Raw genomic sequence first — 25,130 nt, forward strand, 5'->3', positions numbered from 1 at the left:
AGGAAGGTATATTATATTATATACATATATATATATATATATTTAATATTATCCTTTTTGTGTTTTTCTACTTTTTTATCGTAGTATCCATTTTAAAAATATTCAACATATATTGTTATAATATTTACAAAAAAAAAAACCATAAAAGTGATTATCCCACCATTTGTAGAAACATGTATATATATAAACATATGAAAATTTTTTATAATTTTATTCTTTCTTTTGAACTTTATATATCTATAGATTTAATTTTCAACAAAGGAGCATGCAATACTATAGATTTAAATGACAGAAATGCATTTTCTATATAAACTATTTGTATATTATTTTCTTTTTTCGAGTTTATTAGTTTCCCTTTTATATTCCACTTATATTCTTTGCCTTCTTTGAGTTTACTTATAACTTCAATAATAGCCTACAAAAGGGAATACATATAAATAAAAATATGTATATATGTGTATAAGTATTTATATATATATATATATATATATATATTTATCCTACCTGCTGAAACGAATACAGCATTCTGTTATATAAATTTTTTGTTATAATTTTATTTTGTAAATATATATTAAGAAGATACATTAGAGATTCTCCTAATGTAAATTGCAAGTGTGTATGGTCTAATAGTCTGATATTTTTATGATAGCATTTTCTGTTGAATGTATGAATATTCATACATATATATTTATGTTGATTATTTTCTTTATCGTAATTTTTTTGTTCTACAATTATATCTTGAGAAGTGTTCTTTATAATATTTTTTCTTTTCTTGTTCTTTTTTTGGCATTTTTTTGAATGTTTAATTAAGGGGGAGGGGATAGTTTGTTCGTTGACGTGTTCAAAGGTTGCTATAAAAAAATTATCGTTCATTTTTATGGGCAAGTTTCAAAAGAGCAAGTAGTAAAGAAATCGAACAACTTAAAAAATAAACATATAAATGAATATATATAAAAATATATAAATATATAAATATTTATATATATATTTTTTATTTTTTATGCACACACATATTTATTATGTTTATTTCATGTTCTTTTGTTCGGTCATTTTATTGGGTTTATATATTTACCATTTCCCCCTTTAAACATTGGCTTGTCATATATATATTTATACTTTCATCTTATAAAAATTTTTTTTGTTCTTTTATTGTGAAAAATTTCACACTTAGGTATATACTCACATGAATTATATAAATAAATAAATATATATATATATATATATATATATATATATATATATGTGTATTTTTTTTTTTTTTTTTTTTTTTTTTTTTTTTTTTTTTTTTTATAATATGGAGAAATGCGTAACGTATCATAGTGAGGGAGACTAATAAGGAACCCCGAAAAAAAAAAAAAAAAAAAAAAAAAAAAAATATACACATATATATATATATATATATACATACATATGTATGCATTTATATGATAGTAAAATAAAAGTATAGAGCAGATTTGAGAAGACAAAGACGGTAAGAAAAAATGCGAGTAAAAATTTTAAGATGACAAAAATGAATATTAATATATATATATATTTATGTATATATTTTTATTCCTTTTTTATCTTATTTCCAGTGTGTTAAATTATATTTTAATATATAAATATTTTATATGTATCAGTCCTTTTTATTATTTTATCATTTTATCATTTTATTATCATTTTATTATTATTTATTTTATTTTTTATTTATTTTATTTTTTATGATGGGAGTACTGACGATCCAGATAGGTCAATGCGGTAACCAGATAGGACACGAATTTTTTGAGATTCTTCATAAATATATAAGTTTTTCAAAGGATGAATGTTTTAAAAGTAAATTAACTACAATGTATTTCGATGAAGAATATAAGTATGGTCAGAATTTATTACCTATTGTTGAATATGAAGAAAATGAAGGGAATAGAAAATATCCGAATGAAAATAATAACATTATGTGTTTAAATAATTTAATAGCTAGATGTATACTTATAGATATGGAACCTAAGGTCATTGAAAAATGTTTATCTCTAAATAATAATGATAATGATTGTATTAAAAGAAGAGGAGGAAAAAAAGGAAAATATAAACAAGATGTGCAATATAATATTGAGAAGAATGTAGATAGAAAAAAATATGATGATACTGATGAATGTTGTTTACAATATGTTTGTGGATTAGATGATTATTATGAAAGAAAAAATAATTTCTTAAAAATATTTAAAAGGAATAATAATAATAATAATAATAAAAATAATCATAATGATGATAATTATGGTGAATATAAGATGGATGGTGAGGGTGAAGAGAATTATAAAGAATTATATAAAAATTCTTTATATAACAATAATGATATTTTAAAAAATGAAGATACATGTATTGTATATGAATATATGAATGAAAAAAAACATAACAATAAACTATATAGAAATAATAATTTATTTGAAAAAAATGTTTGCGGTTCATATTATTTTACAAATGAATGGAAATATAATAAAAGTAATTTTATTTGTGGATTAAATGGATCTGGAAATAATTGGGCTTATGGTTTTTCTGTGCATGGCAAAAATATTTGTGAAGATTTTATAAATATTTTAAATAAAGAGTTTGAAAAGAATGAAAGTAAAGAAAATATAGATAACATATTATTATTTCATAGTTTAGCTGGTGGTAGTGGTAGTGGTTTAAGTTCTTATATATCATACATATTAAAAGATGAATATCCTAAAAAAAATATATTTAATATTTGTATATTACCATATATCTTTGGAGAAATAAGTGTTCAAAGTTTAAATACTATATTATGTTTATCTTCTTTATATGATTGTTCAGATGGTTTAATATTAATTGAAAATGATAAATTTGAATTAATGTGTAAAAAAATAAATAATGATGAAAATATAAATCTAGATGAAATAAATAAATATATTAGTTTATTTTTAGCTTATAATATAGGGTTCCCAATAAATTTATCAAACAGTAATTATAATAATAATTCAAACTATTGTAATATAATGAATTATATTTTATATGATTTATGTTGTCATCCAAATTATAAATTATTATCAACAAGATATTTACCACAAGTATTTAAAGAAAATATTATATTTGAACAGAACTCATTTAATATGTTAATAAAAAGGATGCATAGGATGTTAATAAAAGGAACCATTCTTGATTCTAATAATATTTCTACAAATGTTATAAAAAAAAATACAAATGATATATCATCTTATATAGATAATTATTATATTGATCGTTTATCTTCAAGAAATATTTTAAAAAATAAAAATATTTTTTTAAAAAAAAATTTCTATATACCTATATATATGAATGAAACTAATAGTAATTCATATGTTGATAAAACTTATAATTCTATATATATAAAAAAAAACCAAAAAAAAAAAAAAAATTATTCTTATATACAAAAAACAAATAAAACTCAAAATAATCAAGATAATATAAATATTTTAAATGAACATAAAAATAAGTATAATAAAACAGATGAATATAATCATTATATACATAATAATGTAGTATTACATTCAAAAATGATAATGAGAGGAGAAATCAATGAAAATATTGATTTAAATCTATTCAAAAATCATGTCTTATATAATAATAAATCTTTAACTCCTCTAGAAATTTATATAGATGAAAATAAACTATTCAATTATAATAGTATATCTATGATATCTAATTGTTTAACTCCCATACCAACATTAAAACATATACTACAAAAGGCAAAATTATTATTTTCGACAAATGCATATATATATCAATATAATAATTATGGAGTTACACATGACCAAATATATAATTCACTTATGTATGCTGAACAAATAGTTAATTCATATGAGAGTTTATCTTGTGAATGGATATAATAAATACAAAAAAAAAAAAAAAAAAAAAAAAATCAAACCAAAACTAAACACACACAAATATAAACATATATATATATATATTAATATATTTGTTTGTATGTTTGATAGATTGTTTTTTTTTTTTTTTTTTTTTTTTTTCCTCAATTACTTCATATATATATATATAATATATCAATTATTTTGTTTAAAAAAATTTATTAAATTTTGAAATGGTTTAAGGTCATTATTTGTATTTGTAGTATTCTGATTATTATCACTTCTAATATTATTATTATTATTATTATTATTATTGTGGTTAATTTTTGTGTTTCCCAATTTGTTAGTGTTATAATGAGGGACACCATTATGTTCTATTAATTTGCTAGTATTAATAGGATTCATATTTTTTGATGGAAAGGTTTTAATATTTTGCATTGGATATTCATTTGTAGAAGTTGTGTTAATAATATTGCTTTTAATATTGTCTTCAAAAAAATAATTGTCTGTATTTTCAATTTGATAATTCTGTTGTTTTTCTAGTTTTCTGTCAATATGTTTTTGTACCCATTCTTTAAAACTATTTTCATCAAAATTGTAATTAAACCACATGCTTTTATCACTATGATTAGACCAAGGCTTCTCATGAGTATAATCATATTTCATAAATACTTTATTTTCTTTAGTAGCGTTCTGTACTTTGCTTTCAAGGTCTACATCTTCTTTTTGCGATTTCTTTAAAAAAAAAAATAAAATATATATATATATATTATATATATATATTATAAAAACATCTTTTTTGCTTCATTTATTTTTTCATGTTTACTTCTTGTTCATTTGACGCACTAGGAACAATAGGCTCATTTGTATTGTCTATAAAGAGGAAATAAAAAATATATATATTTATATATATATATATATATATATATATATGTATTATTTTAACATTCATATTTTTTTTAAAAAAAATGATTACCTTGTATTTCTTCCTTTTTTATATCCTCTTCTCTATAAAAATCATCAAACTTGGCTTCAGACGAATTTCCAAAAACAATAACCTAAAAAAAAAAAAAATACATATATTAATAATATATATATATATATATATATATATATATATTTTTTATTTTATTTTTTTTTCCCACTTGTATGTTATCATCTTCGTCACTCTCTTCCATTATGTTTTAAAAAAAAAAAAAAAAAAAAAAAAAAATTGTAATTAAAAGTAGTCAAATATTACAATTATAATTTTACATATATATATAATATTATATATTCATTAGTGTTACAGAAGGAACTGTGATATTTTTTTTTTTTTTTTTTTTTTTTTTTTTCAAGTGAGAAAATAAATTTTTATAGTATAATTGACATGGTATATAAATATATAAGTGACATGGATAAATATATATATATATTTATATTTTTATATATTTATAATTTTATTTATAAATATAAAATTGAAATCAAAAAAATATAAATTGTAATTCCAAATAAACATATTAATTGGTAATAAAAATAAAAAATATATATATTATATATTTATTTATATATATAATATCCTTTTCATGTTATATATAGATACAAAAAAATATATGCACATATAAAAAAGGTAATAAATTAACTTTGAATGTAAGCGGAGGTATACCTTTTACGGTCATAAAAAAAAAAAAAAATATATTAATAATAAAATATATTATATTATAATATAATATTATTAAAAACAAAAAAAAAAAAAAATACGAAACATAGAAAAAATATACATATAATAATAATAATATTACATATATTTTGTAATTATATTTTGTGGCCACATCAATTTGTAGGAAAAAATATATAATATTTATATATATTTAATTTATTTATGTGTTGATATATAATTGTTGTATATATCTAGGATATTATCCGATGTGACAAATTTTTGCTCTTTCGTTTTTAAATTTTTTAATATAAATGAATTATTATCTTTGCTAAAAAATAAAATATGTTCTGCATTCATATGTATAGCTTTTTTTATTACCTTTGATAGGTTTGAATAATATTTTAAAATTGAATTTACAATAATATTATTATTTCTTAGTTTATTTAGTATATTATAATATTCTTTATATAGATTAGTTGTATGAGAATGTATTTGTTGATTATTATTTTGTGTTATATTATGAAAATATGGAAAGTAAGATACAACATGTATATATTTGTTTATTTTATTTTGTTCTGATAAAGATAAGAATGGATTATTTTTTTTATTATTAAATAATATATCTGTTATAACAACATCACCCATAGCACATCCAGCTGCATAAATTTTATTATCATTTAGAAAGAAATTATAACGTCCACCGCCACATATTGCTCGATGTGATTTATCTTTTTTATAATATATTTCAAACACCATATTATTATAATAATCCATACCTCTAACTATAGTTAAATCTAATTTAAAAAAATTATTTAAATTAGCTTGTTCAAAATAATTAAATATATTTTTAAAATTTTTTAAATGTTTCCAAGTATCTATATTGTTATAATATATATTTGTATTATGACATTTGATAAAGTGTTCTAAATGATTTATATGTTTTATATTTTTTAAAACATTATATAAATGTCGTATGGTTTCTTTTTTTATATATGGGAAGTTTTTATATAATAATAATTTAAAAGTACTCTTATTAATCTTATAAAATTTATCTAATATATGTAATAATTTTTTTATTTCATTTTTAATTTTATTATATGATAATATAGGATTCATATCTTTTTGAAATATAATATATATAATATATTCAATAATATATTTATGATTTAATTTAATAACAATATTTTTATCATCCATATTAATATGATTAAAAAACATTATCAGCATAGATAAAAGTTCAATCTCTGCATATATATTTTCAATACCTAAAATATCTAAATTCCATTGATAATGTTCTCTTTTTCTTAATCTTGATGTTTGCTCATATCTAAAACATTGTCCTATTGTACACATTTTGAATATTTTATTAATATTCTGATATTTCAAAATTTTTTTTTTTTTATATATATTTTCATTAAAATGGCTAGTACATGCATTCATATTATTATTAAATCCATTATTAGAATTAATAAAACTGTCTTTACACTTTTCATTTTGTTCATGAAAAGAGGAATGATTTGTATTACATTTATTTATATAATTCGTATGTGTATTTTCTCTCTTCACCTTATTGGTAATATCACACTGTTGAAAATAATAATTATGTTTATCACCATAATTATGATTATGATTATTATTATCATTATTATTATTATTATTTTTATTTTTTATGATTTTATTTTCCTCTTCTCTATCCCCTTGCAATAAATTATCATTTATATATAAATAACGAATCAGCTGTGGTGTGATTTCAGGTCTCAATATCAAATGCTTGTTATTTTTTATAAAATCGTATGATTCATTTATTGGACTTTTTCTGAACAAGTCATAACTTTCTAAAATAGGCAAATCATAAAAATCGAATGAAAAATTATTTGCTATTTGTTTCCAGATATTAAATAGGTATTCTCTTTTTTCATAATTAGTTGGATTAATAAAATTTCGGATACCTTTGACATATTGAACATTAAAAATTCTTTTTTTATTAATTTTACAACAACATCTTTTTATATTATTCTTTTTTAATAATGTATTATTTAAAAAAAGGGACTTGTGTTTTCTTGAGATAGGTTCTTTTCTACATATAATCAAATGCAAGTATATGATTAAAAGGATGAAAAATAATAGGGGCATACTTTTCTTTGGGGTTTTTCTGATTATATGGCGATCTCATAATAAATTAAATGACATAATATAAACAATATAATATATACATATATATATATATATATTACATTTCCTTTTACCTGTGCTCTTGTTTTATTTACAAATATATAATTATCGTTACATATTTATTTATATAAGTAAGTTTCCTAATGAAGTGTAATTAATTGAAGCCAAATGAAAGTTATATGATTATCAAATTGTTTATAAATTTAAAAAATAAAAAATATATAAATATATATAAATATATATATATATATATATATATATATATATATATATATATTAACATTTCAAGTTCATTAATGTTAATTTTTTTTTTTTTTTTTTTCTTCCTCCTATATATAATTTTCTCAACGTTAAAAATTAACCTTACAAAAATAATAATATATATATGAGGAATATTACTAAATTGTTATATATATATATATAATATATATTTATATATATATATAAAATAATTCTTAAACATCATATAATATAATATACATCTCATATATTACCATTTTACGATTTTGTTAAGATTTAAAAAAAATAAAATAAAAATAAATCATACATATATATATATATTTTTATATATTTTCTTTAATTTTTCCTTCTCTTCAAATACGGCGTTATATTTTTAATAGAGAAAGAAAATATCCAGGATGTAAAAAATTAATAATTATATTTCTAGTTGGTATTATATATATATATATTTATATTTATGTTATATTTATAAATGGAAATAATTCAAGGTTTAAAATTTTTTTTAAATATTAAGAATATAAGGGCCCACATATAAAATGATTATATAAAATATTTAGTGACTTGATATATAATTTAGAGTAATATGAATAATAATATAAAGGATATATTATATATTACATAAAATATATATATATATATATATATATATATATATATAACGTGTAACTTTTTATTCTTTATGTATGCACGTTTCCTTCATTCGACTTGTCGTTCTTTAAAAATATGGTTGTTTTTAAACTTGACGATGTAGAGGTTTTTTTCCCGTATGATTATATTTATCCTGAACAATATGCATATATGAAATATTTAAAAAAAACGCTAGATAGTGAAGGACATTGTGTATTAGAAATGCCAACAGGCACAGGAAAGACTGTCGCTATATTTTCTCTCATTACATCTTATCAATATCATAAGAAAGATGAAGGGAAATTTATCTTTTGTACTCGTACTGTTGCTGAAATGGAAAAGTCACTGATAGAATTGAAGAAGGTCATACAATATAGAATAGATGAAATGAAAAAGAGGAGGATAGAAAGGATAAAAAATGAAAAGGATGACACAAATAGTGGTGTGATCCAAAATGATGACACAAATAGTGGTGTGATAAAAAAGGATGACACAAATAATAATGTCATCCAAAATGATGACACAAATAATAATATGATAAAAAATGATGATACAAATAATGGTGTGGTGGTAAAAGACTTAGCTAATGGTAATATAAACAATGATGAGAATCGAACCAATAATTCAGTTGATGCCTCAAATGAATATAACAAAGAACCTAATAATAATGATAATCCTATAAATTGTTTCCAAGATTTTGGAGAGAACAGTGAAATACTTGCCATAGGAATTAGCGCTAGAAGATGTATGTGTATCAATGAAAAGGTTTTATTAAAACACGAAAGAGAAAAGATTGACGACGAATGTCGTAAGTTAACAGCCAACTTTATAAGAGAAAAGAAATATATAAATAATAAATTAGATAATGAGATATATCATACAAATGTAGATAGAATATCCGATTTTATTTTAAAAAATAAACATCATTTAGATATAGAAGATTATTTCGATATATATAATTCAAGAAATAGTTTAGAAGAATATGATAATATTGGTTTATGTGGTTATTATGAAAATTATAAAAAAGAATTTTTATATGATTTAATAAAACCAGGAGTATATACTATTGAAGATTTAAAAGTATTATGTAAAAATTATAAGAATAGAGAAAATGTAAGTGTACCTATATGTCCATATTTTTGTGCAAAAAAAATTATTGAAATCTCAAAAGTTATTATTTTAAATTATCAATATGTTATTGATCCAAAGGTTTCAAAAGCTTTATTTAATTGGAAGGATATGAATAAAAATGTCCATTTAAAAAATAAAAATGATATTATTGTTTTTGATGAAGCACATAATATTGATAGTGTTTGTTTAGAGGCTTTAAGTGTTAATATTGATCGTAATATTTTAAATAAGGCATCTATGAATATTACAAAGTTAATGAAAAAAATTGAACAATCCAAAATGTTAAACGAACAAAAATTAAAAGAAGAATGTAATAAAATATTGGAAAAAATTAAATTACAAAAATATAACCAATCATTAAGTGGTACAAATAATGTTATAAATGTAGACAATATGAAATATATAAATAGTAGTGACAACCCAAATAAAAAACCAGCAGATGTAAACATGGATTATCATTTGAGAGAGCACACAAATCGGAATCATTCAATTGAAGAGAATCAGGGTGAATTATTAGTGACTAATGAACAGGAGAAAAAAAAGAGAAAAGTTGAAAGTAATCCCATGGCATATTTTGATGAAGATATGAATTTGATGTTTTCTGATTTTTTATTGGATGAATCACATGAAGAAAATGAAAAAAATAATAATAATAAAATAAAAACTCCAGAAAATAAAACAAATGATAATAACAATATGGGTGATATTAAAAAGAATAATGATGGTAATAGTAATAATAATAATAATAATAATATAGATGAAGATCATTTAAATGATTTGTGTTATAGCCCATTATTAATAGATGATATAATAAAAAATGTGGTAATACCAGGTAATATTAGAAAATCGGAACATTTTTTAAATTTGATGAGAATAGTAGTAGTATATTTAAAAAAGTATATAAATATATATGATATAACATCAGAAGGTCCACTATCATTTTTATATAAATTTGAGAAGGATACTAAATTGGATACATCATTTTTTAAATATTGTTTTGATAGATTAAGATCTTTATTAAATAATTTACAAATAGTAAATATTGAAGATTATTCATCTTTAAATATTGTATGTAATTTTTGTACGTTATTAGGAAATTATTTTAAAGGATTTATTATTATATGTGAACCATATCCAGAGGCAACAGGAATATATGATCCATTAATACAGTTTGCATGTTTAGATTCATCAATAGCAATGAAAACTGTAATAAATAAATATAAGTCTATAATATTAACAAGTGGTACTATAACACCATTGGAACTATATCCAAAATTATTGAATTTTAAAACAGTGTTGACAGCTTCATTTCCAATGTCATATGATAGAAATTGTGTATGTCCATTGATTGTAACAAAAGGAGCAGATTTAATACCTTTATCATCTCAATTTTCATTAAGAAATGATATAAGTGTAATAAAAAATTATGGTATTTTATTAGTAGATATGTGTAAATGTATACCTGATGGTATTGTAGCATATTTTCCATCATATATTTATATGGAACAAGTTATATCTTCATGGTATGAATTAGGTGTCATTGCAAATATATTAGAATATAAATTAATTTTTATAGAAACTAAAGATATTGTATCAACTACTATAGCATTACATAATTTTAAAAAAGCTTGTGACTTAGGAAAAGGTGCTGTTTTCTTATCTATCTGTAGAGGAAAAATTGCTGAAGGAATCGATTTTGATAAACACTATGGAAAATGTGTTATTTTATTTGGGATACCTTATCAATATACATTATCAAAAATTTTAAAATCTAGATTAGATTTCTTAAAAGAAACTTATAATATACAAGAAAATGAATTCTTAACATTTGATGCTATGAGACAAGCATCTCAATGTGTTGGAAGAATTATAAGAAATAAAAAAGATTATGGTATTATGATCTTTTCAGATATCAGATATGCTAAACATGATAAAAAAAATAAATTACCTCCTTGGATTATTAAATGTATGGATATATCAAATATTAATCTAACTGTAACAACAGCTGTAGATATATCAAAACAATTCTTATTAAATATGTCACAAGAATATAAAGAAACTGGACAAACAAAAATATCACCTTTTATCTTGAAAAATCAGGCCAAATGTTGGGCAATGGTTAAATCTATACTAAACATGGATGATTTTATATAATATTATTAAATTGTATGGAAGTATATATTTACATATGTCTATAATATATATGTTATTTTTACTGTTTTTTTTGTCTTTAAATAAAAGTGTATAAAAAAAAAAAAAAAATATATATATATATATATATATATGAATATGTGTATATATCTTTTTTTTGACTTTTTTGTAACAAATTAATTTAAAAAAAAATATTATGTTTAAAAAAAAAAAAAAAAAAAAAAAAAAAAATATATACATATATATATACATATATATATTTATTATTATGGTTGTGTTAATCTTTATTAGGATAAATATTTTTTACTCAAAACGTAATGCAGATGTCTATCCAATTTTTCATTTGTCAATGGTATGAAATAATCAAAAATATGTAAAAAGTTTTTATTTTTAACAAATGAAGAACCTTCTGATATTAACATTTTTGGAATGAATATATTTTTTATATGAGAATAATATAATGGCAAATCTGTACATATTAATAAATCAAAATTTCTTGTTACATTTGTTAATTTATTTAAATTACATTTTTCTTCATGTTCTAAATTATCAAAATAATTCTCTAGTCTTATTTCCTTTAACTTATTTCCTAATACTATAACATTTCCATTATTCTTCTTCAATAGTCGTAAATATTTATAAGCTCTTTTTATATATAACATACTAACATATGGATCGATCACATAGTTCGTATTGATTTTATTGTATATAAGGTTATAATTCATATTACAAAAAAAAAAAAAAAATCACACACATATATATAATATATATATATATTATTATTATCTTTGTTATATTTCCATTGATATATAGGACTAATAAAAGCTTTTTTTATTTTTACATGATTATTTTATTTTATTGTTTTAAATATATGCAAAAGTACTTTTGGATAATTATTTTATTATAATATGTTTTTTGTTTTTTATTTTTTGTTTTTTATTTTTTATTTTTTATTTTTTATTTTTTCTTTCTGTTATTATTTTATTTTTATTTTTATTTTTTTTCTCAAGTGTTAAAGCATATAATAGTACAGATAAAAAATAAAATATATAAATGGTATATACATATGGCACATATATACACACGTATAGATAATATTATAATATTATAATATTTTTAATATATATATATATATATTTTTGAAAAGGTGAATTAAAAAAAATAAAATTATATTTTAATAAAGCATATATGACTCAATTTAATTTTTTTTTTTTAAAATTACAACTATTTTGTATATATTATGTAAAAGGAAATATTAAATAGGAATCATAATATATATAAATATATACATATATATATATATATATATATATATATATATATTACCATTTAATGTGTAGTTCAAAATTGATCTTTTAAACATAAAAATATTATAATATATATATATATATATATTTATTTATTCATTCATTTTAATATACCATATTATATGTTACCTTAATAAGTATGAATGGACATAATATTTTTCAACATTTTATGAGAAATATATTCTTTAAGCATACATTTAAAGTTGCAAGTAAGAATGTTGTGGACAAGAGAAAAAAAGGTGTAGGAGGAATAATGTTATTAAGTTCTCCCATATTATTTGAAGTTAATAATAAAGAAGAAGAAAATCCTCCTAAAAGTGAATATATATTTTTGGCTGGAAAAAGTATTGATTTTTTAACTCAGAAAATATTTGAAAATGAATTTGGTACTTCCATATTATATGTTGCATTTTTTGTAGCATATTTATCTTTATTAGTTCATGATAATAAAATTAATTTAATGGTACAAAAATTAAAATATAAATATGCAAATAATATGTTTACAGTAGGACATCCCAATTATAAAAAATATTTACCAAAAAATCCTTTAATAAAAAACAAACAAATAAACAAATAAATAAAAAAAATAAATGAACAAACAAATAAACATATATGTAATATTTAAACGTACAATATATCGCTGAACAAAATTGGATATATATATATATAATATTAAATTAGGGGGGGAAAGAATTTTCCCTAATATTAAAATGGACCATATGAAGATTATTATTATAAATATTCTATAAATATGTATAATTATATTTATTATATAAACATTTTATGTTTGCTATTTATATTATTTTTTTTTTTCATCATGTTTAATATATATGTATTTGTAATTTTTTATGTGGGCCTATCTGTGTAAGCCTTCTTTTAAACATGAACATTTTTTTTGGAAAATATATTTTATCCCATTTATAAATTAATTAAAACAATACAAACACGTTTTTTTCTCATATGAAAAATTATTTAATTTGTGTCTATTATTAGAAATATTTTATAAAATTAAATTATGGATATTATATTTATATATATTTCTTAATGAACTACAAAAAAAAAAAAAATATATATATATAGTCAACACAGACAAGGAAAGAATAGTTTTTTTTTTCTTTTATTTTTTTTGAAAGGACATATTATTTCTTTAATTAACAATTAGAAAAAAAAAATTGATTGACATATTACTGTTTTAATTCTTAAAATTTATAATTTTGCTCAATATGATAAGTAATAAAATATCATATTTAAAAAAAAAAAAAAGAAAAATAGGTCCCGTATATATTATTATATGTATGTATATTTTTTTTTCTGTTACAATGTTAGAAAGTTAACACATATAATTAAAAATTATAAAATATTTTTTCAAATTAAAAGAATAAATAAAAAAAAAATATATATATATATATATATATATATATACATATACATATTATATTCCCACACAATATTTTATACCTATTTCTTTTCATTTTTTTATATTCCTTTCAAGGGTAAATTAAATATACAAAATAAAAAAAAAAAAAATAGTTTTTTTTTTTTCCTGAACGTTCAGGTAAAAATAAACAAGTTTCATTTTTTTTTTTTTTTTTTTTTTTTTTTTTTATATAAATATAAAATGTAATATTTACAACTAGCTATAAAAAAATGTTATATAGCCAATTACGAAATAAATAAAAAAATGTTTTTTAATTTTTTTGAAGAAATCCCTGTTTTTTAATATATAAAGAAATGTTATTTTTATTTACCAAAGGATCTGAATTATTTATGAAATGGAAATGGCATACTACAAAGAATATATGTACTTTGACAAATGTGTTTTTATCAAAACATCCTTATAAGCCTAAAACGAGGGAAATTATTCATCCTCATATGACTCCCCCAGAACATTTGGCACCATCAGATTGTTTTCAAGCGAAAACAGATGAATTGCAGCAGTATATTCCGAACAATTATTATCGTGTTAAATGGATTGAGTCTTTAAGAAGTGGTGAATATTTAGGGGAGGATTACCCATGGAATTTGCTTCCAAATTGGAAATATTGGAGAAAACGAAAGTACAATGTTAAATATGAAGAAATTCCTTGGTTTATTTCGAAGGTAAAGGGAGTTTCTTATTATAAAAGATTAAATGTGTGGATGGTCCAATGGGTGGAAAATGGGGTACATCGAATCAGAAGGTTTAGGTGTGCATTTGGTTTATTACAAGCCAAGCTAGCTGCTGAACAATTCAGGAAAAAATTGGAAGAGGCAGGTAGAGTTGATAACAGAAAAACGGAAAGGCAAATTAGAATGGATTACATACAAAAGAAGGATGAGAGATTATTGAGAAAGAAAAAATATTCAAAGATATCCAAGGGGCAATTTTGATCAAAAGAAAGAAAAAAAAAAATATATATATATTGCATATATTTGTATATATTTTTATTTTTATTTTAATTTTAATTTTTATTTTCATTTTTATTTTTTTTGTTTTTTTAATAACACAATTAACAATAAAATGTTACAATAAAAAAAAAAAAAAAATAATAATAATAATAATAATTAGAGAAATTTTTATGTATATATAAATAGATACACATACATATAAATTTATATGCATATTAAAGAATATTTTGTTGTAATAAAAAATGGGAATATTGTTATAATTTAAAAATATATATATATATATATATATATATATATTTTTATTTTATTTTATTTATTTTTAAACACTTGATATTTTGGAGTACATAAAATAGTTCATTTTTATATTCTCATATATGTTTATATTTTTTTTTATGCGTTTTCAAAAAACATTCTTTTAATTTCTGGTGTACAATATTCGATGGCTAGTTTGAGACGTACATCCAAAGTATTATCACAATTAATTTTTCTATTTGGTGTAGTCAAGATAATACCTCCAAGACATGAGTTTCCTTCATTATCTGATGTAGGTGGTGGTGGTAGATAGTTTCCTGATTTATCTAATTCTATTTTAACTGTTTTTGTAATATTGAATTGTTTTTTTAATTTGTCTGTATATTTTGAAACAGCTTCATTTAATGAGCTTTCAACAATTGCTTTGTCTATATCTCTACAACGAACAATAACATGTGGTTCTTGCATATAGAATAAAGATTGTACTATTAAATCTACAATAAGGTTTTTATATTTATCTTTATCTTTATATAAATCATTTAATTTATCACTACTAATTTTATATATTTCTTTAAAAACTTGATCTTTTGCACACATTTTCTTTAATCTAGCTTTGTTTATAGCTGATGATCTAGCAATAGATCTTTTAATTTCCATTTGTTTAGCTTTTTTCTGAAATTCTACACGTATCTTTTCTTTCATCTTTTGTACTATTCTTAATTTTTCAATATTAAAATCTTCTAAAGCTTTTGCTTCAATTTCATGTGCTTTATCCTTCGCTTCATTCAAGATGAAGTTTACCATTTGTTGGATTTGTTTTTGAGCTTCTGCATCATCCTAAAAAAGGAATAACAAAAAAAAAAAAAAAAAAAAAAAAAATATATATATATATATATATACATATATTTGTTCATGTTAAAATACTACTTAAATGATTAAAAAATATGCAAATATTTTTATATACACATTTCTACATATATATATATATATATATATATATATATATTTTCTTTCATCTTACTAATGCCATCTTTCTTATTTTAAAGATATTTATTCATTCCACTTTTAAACAAGGTAATAATTACCAAAATAAAAAATATATATATATATAATATATATATAAATATATAATAAATCAAAAAAAAAAAAAATAAATAAATCGTATTATTTCTCGAAAGAGAAGAACATATTTTGTATATCAAAATAAAACTGGGTGGATAAAAAAAAAAAAATATATATATATATGTATATATCAGGATAGAAATAAATAAATATAAATATATATATATTATATGTGTATATATAATATCATATATTCATTTATACATATATTTTTATTTTTTATTATGTTTTACTTTTACGCATTAACAGTTATAAAATTTATATCATTTTTAATTAAAGGTAAAAATATAATAATAACATATAAATAAATAAATATATAAATATATATATATATATATATATATATATATATAATATTAATAATAAATGATAAAATATATAATATAAAAGATTTATAAAAAAAATTAAAAAAAATTTGGAAAATTATTAAAAATAAAAAAATTTATATATTATTATTATTTCGTTATAATAACTATTAATAAAATATATGTGCTCTTTTTTTTTTTTTTTTTTTTTTTTTTTTCATATTGTATTTTTATATATTATATTATTATATATATAATAATAATAGTAATTTTTTTCAGTATAAAATTCAAGGCCTATTTTTTTATATTACATATAAAAAAAATATATAATGATATATAATATATATTATATATATAATATATATTATGTATAATTAGTATATATTTTAATAATGTTATAACATAATTATATATATATATAATATATATTATATATATATAACTTTTAAAGTATACATTTTATTAATTTAAAAAAAAAGATCAATAAGTTATAATAATATTTAAAAGAAAAAAATAGGCGTTTTTTTTTTTGAATAATACAATATAAAAATGTTAAAAGAAAAATAGAAATTTATCTATAAAATTATTTATCTGTTATTATTTAATTTCTATTTATTTTATATTATATTTATTTTTTTTTTTTTGATTAAATTAATAAAATATATATTCTAGAAGGAAATATGCTTTAATATGTATATATATATTATTCAAAGAAAAGGATGTTGACACAGTTGGTTTTTATGTTTATATATATGTATAGTATGCATTTATTATTTTATTATTATTTTTTTTTTTTTTAAATTGTTAAAATGTTGTCCTTATGTTTTGATTTTACATTTTTATAATTTAAAGATGAACTTTATATTATAAAATTTTTTTTTTTTTTTTTTTTTTTGTTTCTATCTGTGACACGTTTATATATATATATATATATATATATATATAGAACATTTTAGTACTTAAACAATTAAATATATTGTGGAATTATAAGGTTACATAATATAATATATCAAAAAGAAAAATAAATCTATATATATTTATAATGAGACATACAAATATCGACATATAAATATATATTTTATATATTTGTACTTTTTTGATATTTTAATATCGGTCCTTTTTTTTTTTTTTTTTTTTTTTTCTTCTATAAATTTAAAAATTTTAAAATGAAAAAGATCTCTTGGTTTTCATTACATAGAAACTTAATAAAATGAATTTCTTTTAAATAATATATATATATATATATATATATATATGTATGTATATTTATATATTATTTGTTTATTTTATTTTATATATTTTTTTTCTTGTGTGTATATATTATATATATATTATAATTAATTTTACCCATGTACATAATTATATTTTATAAATAGGTTGTTTCTTCTTTTTTTTTTTTTTTTTTTTTCTTTTTTCCCCTCTATAAATTTTAAAATTTATAAATTATAATATTATTGGAATATTAATAATTAGAACAATATATATAAATATATATATATATATATATATATATATATATGATATATTTTAATTTTCTGGTTGTTTATTTATTTATTTTTCCCCTTGAGGTTACTTTATTTTTGTTCCAGAATTAATCTTAAATTAAAAAATTTTTTTTTTTTTTTTTTTTCTTCTATATTAATTCCCTTCCAATAAAAAAGCATGCATCTGTTTTTTTTTTTTTTTTCTTTTATGAAATATATAAATGGTCTTTCTTTATATAATTATTATAAGGGATCATTATAAAAATAAAAAATATAATAAATAAATAAATATATATATAAGTATATATCTATATCTATATATATATATATATATATATATAAAACATTTCAATATATTTCTTAAAAAAGAAAGAATCATTATTGAACACACCGTGGTAAATTAAAAAAGGATACTTGATTTAATTTTTTTTTTTTTTTTTTGTTCTGAAAAATGTAAATTTTTTTTTTTCGCCCTCTCTCCTCTTCCGCTTCCTATTTGATATATATTTTATAAAAAAAAAAAAAAAAAAAAAAATGTGTAAATAAATATGAATAATATATGTACCAGTGTAGTTGTAAATATTTTAGAGTTTTTTCCATGGTTGGATGATATATTTAATTTAATGTATTTGGTAATAAAAAAAAAAAAAAGAAAGAAACTTATAAACACAAAAAATTTTGTGTGTGAATATTTTTATATATATATATATTTATTTATTTATTTATTTTGTTTTATTATTTTCCAGAATAAAACATGGAGAGAGAACATTTTGGATGTGATAATAAACACAAATTTTATAAATGTTAAAACAATTTTGAGGTTAAAAAATAAAAAGTATATTTTATTAATTTTAAAGTATATGAATAAGAAGAATAATATTGATAAGGACATAAGAAATTTATATTGTCTACCTGATGTAGAGTATTTTGAATTATCTCCCTTTGCAAACGTATTGTAAGACAAAAATAAATAAATAAACATAAATATATAAATATATAAATATATATATATATATATATATTTAATTATATTATTTTTTTTTTTTTGTAGAGAATTAATGATTGGCTCATGGAATTTGGATCCAGTGTTTTTTAATAACATCCAGCAGATTTTTCCAAGTTTAATTTATTTTACCTTATTAGTAAAATCTCCTATATGCATAGCTTTATTAAAAAATTTTTGTTACAATTGCAAGAATTTAAGATACATTATATTTATATTTATAAATAATAAATTAAAGAAAGAATATAAAGAGAAGTTGAAGAAAAGATTAACTAGCTTTTTTCTTTATTGGAAAATAAACGTACAACTGATAACAGAGTGACACAGGTAATTATAAAAATAAAAAATATATATATATATATATATATATATATATTTATATATATTTATGGGATTGATGTTTTTTTTTTGTTTTATTATAATGATCAAAAAAATGTAACGATATACAACAAATACTACATATTAATCTGTTTCATAAAATATTCCTATGATATTTATTAATATTCTTTTTTTTGTGAACATTATATAAAAATTTAATATATATTATATACCCAAGTATTATCTTATAACTTTTATTTTTTTAAAAATAATTCAAATTATAAATAAACATATAATATAATATAATACTATTCCACACTGAATAAATATAAATAAATATAAATATAATATATATGTATACATATTATTTATATTGTTGTTTCAATATGTGTGTCCATTTTTTTTTTTTTTTTTTTTTTTTTTTTTATAAATATTTTTCTGTCGCGTATATTACGCAAATAAAATAAATATATTTTTTTTTTTATGTAATAACGTGCTCAACAATTAAATAAAAAAAAAAAAAAAAAAAAAAAAATATAATATAATATAATATATATAATATATATATTATACATATTATATATATGTGTATATTTCCATAGACTTTTAAATTATTTTTGTTCATAAAATATATATTATACATATAAAATATTATTTTTATTAACATATTTTTTTTTGATTTTATTTAACTCATATTTCAATATATTAATGATATATATGTTTATATAGTTCAATATGATTCACTTTTAATAACATATTACATTTCAACTTATTTTTCTTTCTTCTGGTATTTTATTTTAGCATATTTAAAAAATTAATTGTTTTTCACATGTTTCTTTTTTATATGTATTCATGAACGCATACAAAAATAAAAAAAAAAAAATAAAAAATAAAAATATATGTATGAATGTATGTATGTATGTATATTTTAATAATATATAAAAATATATAATATAATATAATATATTATATTATATTCATTTGATGTATTGAATTATTTTATTTTTTTAAAGGAGAATATATAATAATATGATGAAAAAAAATAAAAAATATATAATACGAAATATATATGATAAAAAAAAATAATAATAAATATATAAGATACATATAAATTATGCATATAATTAAAATCTATATAAAATAAATAAATATATATATATATAATATATATATTTAAAAAGTATAGATAATCTATAAAAAGGTAATGCCGTTTTATTTATATTTTTTATAAAGTTTCTTTTAACTTATTATTATTTACATGATAATTTATATATATATATTAACATATTAATATGTAATATATTATATTTTTTTTTTTTTTTTTTTTTTTTTTCCATAGGAACATATATATTCCTTTCGTGATCTCCATATAATTGGAGTTCTGGATTAGTTTAATTATTTTACATTTTTATCATAAAAAAGAAAAATATATATATATATATAATATATATATATATTTTTTCATTTATTTATTATATATATATTATATTTTTATTTTATTTATTTATTTTTTTTATTTTTGCGTCATCTTTCATTTGAAGGGATATAATATTATATAAACATCATAAAGGGGGTGGGGAAAAAAAAAAATTTAAATAGAAAAAAGCAATAAACACATACATTGTATATATATATATATATATATATATATATGTGCTTATCTTATATATGTATGTATGTGTATTAAATATATTCTTCCTTTATAATTTAAAATTTAATTTTTTCTTAATAAATAACAAAAAAAAAAAAAAAAAAAAAAAAAAAAAAAGAACAAAAATGAATGAATTTATAAAATTATTTATGGATATGACAAAAGAAGACGATGAAAAGAAGGCTGCTAAATTTTTGGAGTCTTATAACTGGAATGTTGAAGTAAATTATAATGAAAAAAATACAACATGCATATAATGTTTGTATGTATTATATATTTTAATACATATTTATTTTTGTGTTTATATTTATATATCTTTTATTTTATCTTAGGAAGCAATAAGTGGTTATTTTAAAGCTACAAACAAGAAGAAATCAACTGCAGTAAGTTACAGAAAAATAAAAAATATAAATGAGTGACATATGGATAAATATTTATAATATATATATATATATATATATAAGTGTGTGTATATTAATAATATATATATATATATTTATATATATATATTTTTTTCTTTGAAGGATGTGAGGACTTCCAATGAAAAGAATGAAAACAGTGAAGTAAATGACCAAAAAAATAATATAACTAATAAACATATTAATGAAGACGCAGGAGGAAATGCAAATACCAAAAAGAATAATGAAGATAATGAAGATAGTGAAGATAATGAAGATAATGAAGATAGTGAAGATAATGAAGATAATGAAGATAGTGAAGATAGTGAAGATAGTGAAGATAGTGAAGATAGTGAAGATAATAAAGATAATAAAGATAATAAAAATAATAAAGATATATCAGATTTTTCAAGTATATCATCAAGTAAAGATAATATTGAAGAAGGAAATACACTGAACGGTTATGAAATAAATGAAGAAGAACATGTAGGTAGAGCAAATTTTTTATATCTTTTAAACCATATAGGAAAAACGATTTTTCCTATATTTAAAAATTTGTATAATATTATGTCTACATTTTTTAAAATATTAAGTACATATATAATATCATCTACAACAATGGCTACATCTTCCTCAACATCTACTTCATCTACATCTACATCACCTTCATCATTGGAAGCACGCAGTTCTTCAAATGATAATGGATTTACAAGATATTATGAAAACAAATATAGTAAAATACATACAAATTTCTTTCGAGGTTCTTTAAAAGAGGCTATTAATAAGTCAAAGAGAGAAGAAAAATTATTACTCGTTTATTTACATATTGAATATGATGATGTTTCCTATTTTTGTGAACATGTATTTAATAATTTAGAAATGAAGAGTTTTTTTGATGAGAATTGTATTTTATATGCCCATGATATATCTAAAGGAGATATTAAAGAGTTAAGTAATACATTAAACGTTTTTATGTTACCACAGATTAGTATTATATTAACTTGCTATGTTACAGAAATGATGGAATTGTCAATTATATATGGGAAACCATCGATCAGTCATATTATGAATACTATATCTCATTGTATAGAAAAAATGGATATTAAAAGAGAAAAAATGGAAATGTTAAAAAATAAAAATTATAAGGATAGATTAATTAGAGAAGAACAAGATAGAGAATATCAAGAAGCTTTAAGAAAAGATAGATTAAAAGAAGAAGAGAAAAAAAAAAAAGAAAATGAAAAATTAATTAAAATACAAGAAAAAAATAAAATAAAAAATGAAAGAAAAGAAAAAACAAAGAAATTCCCTTTATCTATATCACCAAATGATAAAATTACTAAAATTTGTATTAGACTACCTAACGGTTTAAGAATACAAAATAATTTCGGTCTATCAAATACTTTACAAGATATATATGATTGGGCTGAATGTTCAGAATTTTTACAACCACAAAATAAAAAAGTTACCATTCCTTATAAATTTCAATTAATATGTTCCCTTACAAAATGGAATATACAAAAAACTAATGAGCAAATCAAAAATTTTGATTTATATCCGAATGCTATTTTTAATATGAAGTCTTTAGATTCATCAGACGAGGAGTAAACATATAAATGTGTATATGTATATATGTATATGTATATATATATATATATATATATATATATATATGTACTTGAATATATATACACACTATTCTTTATTATCTCCTTAAGATTATATATCATTATATTTTTTTTATAGTTATTATTATTATTATTTTTTATTTTATATTATTTTATTTTTTATTTTTTATTTGGATAAATTAAATTTTGTTTTTATATATAGCATCAAGAGACAAAAATATAATGACCTTATGTTTTTGTTTTATCAATGTGAGCACATGTATTATGTGTATTTTTTAATACATGTGAATCCATGTACATTTCCCCCCCCCCTTCATATATATAGTATGATATATAAATAAATAAATAAATGTTTTTATGTAAGTATTTCTTTTTTTTTATTTATTTTATTTTTATTTTAATTTTTTTTTTTTTTTTTTATCATTTACCATTGTGCACTTATATGCACACACCTTATTTTTTTTTTCTTATTTTTTTTTTTTTTTTAATATCCAATAAATATTAACATCCTACTACTTAAGAATAAAAAAATATGAAGGTAGAGGAGTAAAATTATTGGATATACTAATAATGTGCATATCTAATATATATATATATATATATATATATATAGGTATGTATTTATTTATTTATTTTTTTTTTTTTTATGTTATATATAAATGTGACATATAAAAGAGGAGATAATAAAAAAAGAGAGATATCTCTCAGTTTTACATCCTCGCCACATGTGTATATATATATAATATTTTTTTTATTGAGAAAAAAAAAAACAAAGAAATTAAGACTCACATATAGGCATATATATATATAATATAAATCAATTTTATAACAATGAGTGTGTAATAGCGAGCACACTCTTAATATGTTTAAGCTATATATATATATATATATATATATATATATATATAGACATGTTTATTATATCAATAAATAAATAAAATAATAACATGAACATATAATATATATATTCCATGCTTTCTATATGTTCATTTTCTAATTTAGTGTTCTTTTATATTATATATATATATATATATATTTATATATATATATTTATATATGTGCATTTTTAATCCCTTTTATGTATTTATATTATAGAATTTAAGGCCTTACATATGTAGGCACATATATATATTATATATAAATAATGTTTTATAGCTTATTCAAAAGTCATAACAAATTGGATAATTTTTTTTTTCTCTCCACACGAATAATAATTAACCATATTAAAAAATAATATACATATATTATATATATATATATATATATTTTTTATGTCATTATTTTTTGACTAAATATGAACATTTTATACTTACCAAAATAAATAACATTTATTTATTTTTTTTTTTTTCACATAATATTTTATTTATTCATATTTTAAGTATACACATAAATCACAAATAACATGAACTTTTTTTAGATAACATAAAATATATATTTTTTATTTATATAATATATACATGTCTAAACTTATACTATAA

The 25,130-nt window shown here is 18.5% G+C and overlaps 11 protein-coding genes across 11 annotated transcripts; 6 read left to right on the plus strand and 5 right to left on the minus strand.

Moving 5' to 3' along the window:
• Window positions 1-229: 229 nt before the first annotated feature.
• PADL01_0932900 (conserved Plasmodium protein, unknown function) lies at window positions 230-873 on the minus strand (the record flags this gene model as incomplete). Its single annotated transcript, XM_028682020.1, has 2 exons — window positions 230-415; window positions 505-873. 2 exons carry the CDS (start codon window positions 871-873, stop codon window positions 230-232), a joined length of 555 nt encoding a protein of 184 aa, XP_028538339.1.
• An 827-nt stretch (window positions 874-1,700) lies between these two features.
• PADL01_0933000 (delta tubulin, putative) lies at window positions 1,701-3,860 on the plus strand (the record flags this gene model as incomplete). The annotated part of the gene is made up of 1 exon (XM_028682021.1): window positions 1,701-3,860. The coding sequence occupies one exon, from the start codon at window positions 1,701-1,703 to the stop codon at window positions 3,858-3,860; it is 2,160 nt and encodes a 719-aa protein (XP_028538340.1).
• Window positions 3,861-4,031: 171 nt separating this feature from the next.
• PADL01_0933100 (conserved Plasmodium protein, unknown function) lies at window positions 4,032-5,014 on the minus strand (the record flags this gene model as incomplete). Its single annotated transcript, XM_028682022.1, has 4 exons — window positions 4,032-4,571; window positions 4,663-4,709; window positions 4,813-4,894; window positions 4,982-5,014. 4 exons carry the CDS (start codon window positions 5,012-5,014, stop codon window positions 4,032-4,034), a joined length of 702 nt encoding a protein of 233 aa, XP_028538341.1.
• A 677-nt stretch (window positions 5,015-5,691) lies between these two features.
• Window positions 5,692-7,608, minus strand: PADL01_0933200 (histidine--tRNA ligase, putative; the record flags this gene model as incomplete). Its single annotated transcript, XM_028682023.1, has 1 exon — window positions 5,692-7,608. The coding sequence occupies one exon, from the start codon at window positions 7,606-7,608 to the stop codon at window positions 5,692-5,694; it is 1,917 nt and encodes a 638-aa protein (XP_028538342.1).
• A 1,002-nt stretch (window positions 7,609-8,610) lies between these two features.
• On the plus strand, window positions 8,611-11,799 carry PADL01_0933300 (DNA repair helicase RAD3, putative; the record flags this gene model as incomplete). Its single annotated transcript, XM_028682024.1, has 1 exon — window positions 8,611-11,799. One exon carries the CDS (start codon window positions 8,611-8,613, stop codon window positions 11,797-11,799), a length of 3,189 nt encoding a protein of 1,062 aa, XP_028538343.1.
• Window positions 11,800-12,083: 284 nt separating this feature from the next.
• Window positions 12,084-12,521, minus strand: PADL01_0933400 (conserved Plasmodium protein, unknown function; the record flags this gene model as incomplete). Its single annotated transcript, XM_028682025.1, has 1 exon — window positions 12,084-12,521. One exon carries the CDS (start codon window positions 12,519-12,521, stop codon window positions 12,084-12,086), a length of 438 nt encoding a protein of 145 aa, XP_028538344.1.
• Window positions 12,522-13,242: 721 nt separating this feature from the next.
• Window positions 13,243-13,680, plus strand: PADL01_0933500 (conserved Plasmodium protein, unknown function; the record flags this gene model as incomplete). The annotated part of the gene is made up of 1 exon (XM_028682027.1): window positions 13,243-13,680. The coding sequence occupies one exon, from the start codon at window positions 13,243-13,245 to the stop codon at window positions 13,678-13,680; it is 438 nt and encodes a 145-aa protein (XP_028538345.1).
• A 1,190-nt stretch (window positions 13,681-14,870) lies between these two features.
• On the plus strand, window positions 14,871-15,473 carry PADL01_0933600 (transcription factor with AP2 domain(s), putative; the record flags this gene model as incomplete). The annotated part of the gene is made up of 1 exon (XM_028682028.1): window positions 14,871-15,473. The coding sequence occupies one exon, from the start codon at window positions 14,871-14,873 to the stop codon at window positions 15,471-15,473; it is 603 nt and encodes a 200-aa protein (XP_028538346.1).
• Window positions 15,474-15,881: 408 nt separating this feature from the next.
• PADL01_0933700 (vacuolar ATP synthase subunit e, putative) lies at window positions 15,882-16,773 on the minus strand (the record flags this gene model as incomplete). Its single annotated transcript, XM_028682029.1, has 2 exons — window positions 15,882-16,580; window positions 16,765-16,773. The coding sequence occupies 2 exons, from the start codon at window positions 16,771-16,773 to the stop codon at window positions 15,882-15,884; spliced, it is 708 nt and encodes a 235-aa protein (XP_028538347.1).
• A 2,429-nt stretch (window positions 16,774-19,202) lies between these two features.
• PADL01_0933800 (conserved Plasmodium protein, unknown function) lies at window positions 19,203-19,979 on the plus strand (the record flags this gene model as incomplete). Its single annotated transcript, XM_028682030.1, has 3 exons — window positions 19,203-19,286; window positions 19,401-19,609; window positions 19,706-19,979. The coding sequence occupies 3 exons, from the start codon at window positions 19,203-19,205 to the stop codon at window positions 19,977-19,979; spliced, it is 567 nt and encodes a 188-aa protein (XP_028538348.1).
• A 1,772-nt stretch (window positions 19,980-21,751) lies between these two features.
• Window positions 21,752-23,632, plus strand: PADL01_0933900 (UBX domain, putative; the record flags this gene model as incomplete). The annotated part of the gene is made up of 3 exons (XM_028682031.1): window positions 21,752-21,847; window positions 21,959-22,009; window positions 22,151-23,632. The coding sequence occupies 3 exons, from the start codon at window positions 21,752-21,754 to the stop codon at window positions 23,630-23,632; spliced, it is 1,629 nt and encodes a 542-aa protein (XP_028538349.1).
• Between the last annotated feature and the right edge of the window lie 1,498 nt (window positions 23,633-25,130).

This window comes from Plasmodium sp. gorilla clade G2 (assembly GCF_900097015.1).
Source record: "Plasmodium sp. gorilla clade G2 genome assembly, chromosome: 9".
NCBI lineage: Eukaryota > Apicomplexa > Aconoidasida > Haemosporida > Plasmodiidae > Plasmodium > Plasmodium adleri (nom. inval.).